The sequence below is a fragment of the Crocuta crocuta genome, unplaced genomic scaffold (assembly GCF_008692635.1).
Source record: "Crocuta crocuta isolate KB4526 unplaced genomic scaffold, BGI_CrCroc_1.0 scaffold30, whole genome shotgun sequence".
Lineage (NCBI taxonomy): Eukaryota > Metazoa > Chordata > Mammalia > Carnivora > Hyaenidae > Crocuta > Crocuta crocuta.
The window spans coordinates 12,217,609-12,223,360 of NW_027528345.1; the positions used below are offsets into that span (position 1 = coordinate 12,217,609).

A 5,752-nucleotide genomic window follows, 5' to 3' on the forward strand; every position below is an offset into this window, starting at 1 on the left:
CCCCCCCCCCCCCCCCAGTGTGGGCTCCTGGCTCCCCTCCTGCAGAAAGCCCCACAGCTCAGAAGAGGCTCCCCTTCCCTTCCTTACAAGGTCCTCAGGTCATCTCCTTGCTTGTCCTGACCTATTACTCTCCCCGCCAGACTGGGAGCCACGCGGTCCCTTCCTGGGATCCCTGTGACTTGGTGCCCGCGACAGGGGCAGCGGAGAGGGATGGTGAGGGCCTGGCTCCTGGACAGGTGGGCTGTGTCACCAGGATGCCGGTATAGACACGCAGCCCAGTGACATTGCCTCTACCCACAAGCAGGTAGCTGGCCACCCCCCATTCACTGCTGGCACTAGCTCCCAGAATCACGGCTGGAAGGGCCAGAATCGTGGCCAGGGGCCTTTTGGACCAGCTGGTGTGTGCTCTTTATCCACAGAGGAGGAGGTGAGGGCCCAGGTGGTCAAGGGACTCTTCCAGGATCACGTGGCAGCTTGGTGGCCACGCTTCCCAGACAGGCCCATCCGCTGCCTGCTGCCCGCTCTGGACCTTCATGGACGCCCTGTTTCCGTTGGATTTGGGGACCGGCTGGGCCCTCCTCTTTCTTTCTGTCCTGCTCACATTCCTGGGTTTTCCTGAGAGACCTGAATATCCTTGAGATGTCCCCACCAACATTTGCATCTGATAACACCAGCTGGGATACGGGGCCATGGCCCCGGGGGCTGTGCTGTCATTTCCTAGCTTAGCTCCCATGTGTTCTGGTGAGTTCTGCCCACAGCCAGCCCGAGTCTGCAGCCCGCTGCTGGCGCCGCCGAACAGGTGCAGCAGGGACGGCGGTGCAGAGGGCGTCTGGGCTGCTTCTGTGTGTGAAAGGGATCTCTGCTGGGGGAGCCGTTTGCTCACTCCACCTTCCCTCTGTTTTGACAAGCCGGAGCCCTGTGTTTACACTGAGGGTGAGGTGAGAGGAGAGCCGTGGGGCTCCTTCCTCCACCCATACGCAACAAAAACCCCTTTACAGCAGGAAGTCCTTCCCTTAGCCTAACCTCGATTTCCTAGCTTCGCTCAGCCGGCTGGGAGATACTGTACATCCGGCCAGCCTGTCCAGCTGATTTTTGGTTTCTAGAGATGGAGCGGCCCTTTCCCCCGCTGTCCCTGGGGGAGTTTCTTGTTGTCTCAGTGGGTGGGGATGGGAACCCAGCCCCCAGCCAGAATCGTCCCTGCACAAAGCCTCCTCCCTCTCTGCCACAAAGGCCTAGGGAGGGCCAGGGAACCAGTTAATTGCCTCTAACCTGTCAAGGCTGCTGAACAGTCACCTCTCATTCCCCTTTCTCCCTATTCTGGCCGGCTTCCCTCCCCCTCTGCCCTTAGATCACAGGTAGCAGCTGGAGGAAGGGCAAACCCTTGGTCTACCTGCTTCTCGTTTCTAGAAGAAACTGAAACCCGGCAGTGCAGCACAGAACTCACTGTGACCCAATGCCACCGCCCGGCTGAGAAGCAGGCCTAGACCAGGGTGGGGACACATGTCCCTTTTTGTAGAGGAAATGGAAGAGCCCAGGCTGGAGCTCCTGGCTAGGGGCCTCTGGTTGGGGAGGCTTCAGATCCCCAGCCCTCAGTCCCAGTGGGTGAGCTTGCAGAGGTGACCCTGGGACATGCAGATCCTTCTCCCCACATAGGGGGAGGGAGTGACTGTCAAATCCCCTGCCTTCCAGGAAGCGCTGGTTCGTGCCCTTCTGTGTGCAGACAGATCATGGCTGCAGTGATTTCCAGAGGCCGCACGGGGTTGGGGGGGCGGGGGAGGCATTATACCCCTGGCCCTGTCTCCAGGCACTTCACCTCCCCTCGGAGGTTCCCTTTCCACAGCCCCGTTAGGGGTAATGAGGTAGTCCTTTCTCCGGTCCTGTTTCCATCCCCTCCGCTGTCTGCGCTGTCTGCGTGAGAGTGCCTGGCCGCAGCCTCTGCTGGCTGTCAGCATGCCTGCCCCGTCTGCCTCAACCTCCTCTCCTGCTGCTGCTGCTGCTCACTCCCCCTCCTCTCAGCGGGTCCCTCTGCTGGGTACAGCTCAGGCCTACTTTCAGAGCAGGCAGGGGAATCTGAAGCTCAGAGAGGGTGAGTGGCTTGCTCAAGGAAACACAGCCTGCAAACAGAGAAATGAACACTGCTCTGCTCCAGGGACCCTCGGCCGATCTTCGGCCGACTCACCCCCCATCCTCTTCCTCCTTCTTCTCTTCCTTGGTGCTCTCTGATTTCTCCTGGTGCCTGAGAGGACCCAGAGGGGATGTGCAGTTGGAGGGTCTCTGCCTCTTCCTTCTCACTGTCTAGAGCCTCCACCCCTGCCTTGGTTATGGCATCTCGCCCCTGGGCCCATACATTTCCTTCTAACCCTGTGCTACACTGCTATGCACAAAGCGCTCCCCTCCTGCCTCCCTCAGGCACCTGCTAGAAGGGGCCACCTGGGTTCATGAGCTCCCGGCGCTGGGCCCATTTATGTGATTTTTTTTAATTTAGCAAACAGAACCCACCTGGCACGCGGTACACACTTTATAAACGCTCTTCAAAAATTATCCCATTTGATCCTGACAAGGCTGTCACACAGATGTGTACTGAGAACCAGAGAGGTTAAATAACTTGCCTGAGATTAAACAGCGGGTCAGAGGTGGAACCAGGATTCAGATCCAGAAACGGGGCTCTCCCTTAGGCCCCGGAGGCCTTTACAAGGAGATGGGAAGGGGAACAGGAGCTAACAGACTGAACTCACAGATCTTCTCTGTGCTGGGGCTTTTTGGCCCCAATGATCAGGGTCCCCAAGAGGCTAGCCCCCATGGTTCCTTGCGCCCAACCCTCAAGAACATCTGTCTCAACGCCAAGACTCTAGGGCTGGGAGGCTCTAGTTCCACTGAAGACTTCAGAGGGCATCACCCTGGCCCCAGGCACGGGACCCCAACCCCTTGGGCCTTTTCTCTGTGCCTACATACCTTTCCTGTCCCCATGGCAGAGGCACAGGGTGATATCAACCCTGGCGTTCAGAGAAAAGCCACCCATCTGAGCCAAATTACATAGCTCACAAAGCATTCCTTTTAAGGGATTAAAGCGGGTTTCGAGAGGAGGTGGCTGTGCCGGGACTGCCTCCCCGGGGCACAGGCTGTTTTCCGAGGGCCCAGCAGCACGGGGCTCTGAACAACCGGGCGGGTGGGGGCCGGGGGAAGGAATGTGCTGCCTCAGTGGATGGCTGTCCTTCTCCAGCTGTCATTTCCCTCCTCATCCCCCCACCCTGGTCACCCCTGCTGTGGGTGCAGGAATGCTGGTCTGGCCACATGAGCTGGGGGAGGGGGAAACACACCCAAGTTCAGACTGTACACTAGATGGGCGTGTGACCTTGGGCAAAGGGCTTAACCTCTGGGATGCTGTCTCCTCAGCTTTACAGCAGGGGAGAGAGCCACTGGGGAGTGTGGCTGCTTGGGCTGAATGACGCGTATTTGCCAAGTTCCTGCAGAGAGCTGGGCACAGGCAGACGCTCTAAGCACGTCATCTTCCCTCTGCCCCTGTCCATGAATGCCCCCCTAATGGGGGCCACTAGGCGCGTGCAGAGGGGCACCGAAGTGGGGAGACCAAGTGAAGCAAGGTTGGAAGCAGGGGCAGAAGGATGGGGCTCTGGTTTACTGAGTAGGAGGGAGACAGAGTTTTCCCCATCTGTAAAATGGGCATAACATGACTTCTTTCATAAGGTTGTTGAGGGAAATAGAGACAGAGGTGTGAAGCACTCAGCACAGCGGCTGCCATGGAGTAAGCAATGAATGCAGCTGTTGCTTGTATGATCATTGTTTCTGGACCAGGTGGGGGGTGGGGGGGGTGGCGTGCAGAGCAGGGAGGGCCGATCAGGAGAGGTTTCTTGGAGGAGGTGAATGAGGAGTGGGCTTGGGAGATGGGCAGGACTTTTGAAGAGCTATTGAAGCCCTTGCCTGGGGGCAGAGGTGGACAGGAGTGCCCCCAGACCAGCACACGAGTCACGGCAGTGGGGTCTAGGAAGTCTGGGTGCTGAGGACTCACTCCCTCTTTCATGCGGGTGCTGGGGAGGCCTGGCTGCCGGTCTGCTTCTGACTCGCAGCACCCATTCTCTCATTCCTATCTCCTGACATGGTTCTGCGGCATCCCTACCCTAAAGCCTCCTTCTGGAGGCTGCACATGCCCCTTTGGCCCTGCTGGCACCTCCCCAGAAGCTGAGCAGGGCCAAGGTCTGGAAAGGAGCATGGACTCGGGGGCTGTCTCCTCTGTCCACCTGCCTGGGAGTAGGATGGCAATGCATGCCTCCACCAGCCGTTCCTAAGAGAGGGTATCCTCCTGGCCACACTTAGAGCCCCTCCCTGGTGTCCTGGGGGGACAGTGACTCCAGGCCATGAAGCATGTCATTCTCAGGAGGTCCCCTTAGAGCCATCCTGGGGCCTCTTTCTCCCCCCCACCCCCCAGTGCCAGGAGAGCTCAGGGACTTGCCTCACCATCTCACTGCTCAGAGCTAGTCTGCCGGCTCCTCATTGGCTGGTTGGCTGCGGTCAGGGGTGGGGCCGTGATGCTCCAGAAACACAGAGCTCAGCCACCTGCCTAGGTCTGAAGGTCCTTAGGTTTTGCGACCCACCCACCCCCCTACATCTGCTCACCTTGCCAATCAGGGAGGCAAATTTATCATTGAGGACCTTCATCTCCTCCTTCTCCTGGTTTTTCTGCTGCTGGATGGCTGGGTCCACTTTGAAGTCCAGGGGCACCAGCAGGTTGGAGTTCACGGTGACCTTGGGGAGGGTGCCGGCAGGCCCGCAGCCTGTGAGGCTGGGGGAGCTGAAGCCTGGCCCGGGGGTTCCGCAGCTGCCCCATCCCGAGGTCCCAGGCCGGGGGCCGCCCGCAGGGGTCACCTCACAGCTGCTAAGGCTGCTGAAGCCAACGACGCAGGAGCGGCAGGCCATCGCGGCCCCCTGGGCCCGGGACTCGGGAGGGCTCGGGGATGTGAGTGAGCCTTTGAGGGGGTGGCGGGCAGCTGGCTCTGGTCGCAGGCAGGGCAGGCTGGGGACTGAGGAGCAAACACCTGTCCTACAGTGCTCATTAGCTTCAGGAGGGCGGGGCGCCTCCCAGCCCGACCAACCTGTTAGATGATGCGATGCTTCCGCCCCTCCCCCGGCACCAAGCACCCATCTCCTCCCAGGGCCTGAGACCTGCCTGCCTGTGGGGGCTGTTCAAAGGCACCCCCCCCGCCCACGGAGCTGGATCTGGGTCCAGGGAGGGGAACAACGCTGGGCTCACTGGCAGGCTGGGTGGGTGTGGAGTGCCTGCAGAGGAAGGGCAGATTGAGGAGGAAGGAGAGAGAGGAGAGAGAGAGCGCGCGCCTCTCACCACAGACCTCACTGCATACCTGAAGGCTGACGTAGCTGGGCTCACATTCTTCTGGAAAAGATGAGGCAAGCGCAGGCCCTGTGCTCCCTGAGTGTAGGGCAGCCAGCCCCGGGCGGCATGCCATCCTGACACTGGGAAACAGCACCTTCTTATTTATTTTCTAGCTGCCTGAGACTCTCCCTGGCTTATCTTCTCTTCCTGTCTTCTTCCCTGTCTCCCTCCTTCCCTCCTTTGATCTATCATTTATTGAGCACCTGCTGGGACAACCCGGTGTTCAGAGGCTGGAGAGGAAACAGATGGCCAAGGCCAAGAGCCCTTGGCTTTGGACAAGGGAGACTTGGGCTCCAGACTCAGCTTGACTTCCCCTCCCCCCACCCTTAACCTCAGGCGGGTCACTTG

At 59.6% G+C, this 5,752-nt stretch overlaps 1 protein-coding gene across 2 annotated transcripts in view; it reads right to left on the minus strand.

The window, feature by feature from the left end:
• The window catches only part of KRT80 (keratin 80), a 22,714-nt gene extending 17,614 nt beyond the window's left edge, over window positions 1-5,100 (minus strand). Inside the window, exon 1 of one of the 2 annotated variants that reach the window (XM_077753440.1) lies at window positions 4,630-4,949. In XM_077753440.1, the coding sequence (XP_077609566.1) occupies window positions 4,630-4,929 (300 nt within the window). In that variant the 5' untranslated portion in view covers window positions 4,930-4,949. Of the gene's footprint in view, window positions 1-4,629 lie in introns of both variants that reach the window. The other variant, XM_077753439.1, reaches the window with a different exon arrangement.
• Between the last annotated feature and the right edge of the window lie 652 nt (window positions 5,101-5,752).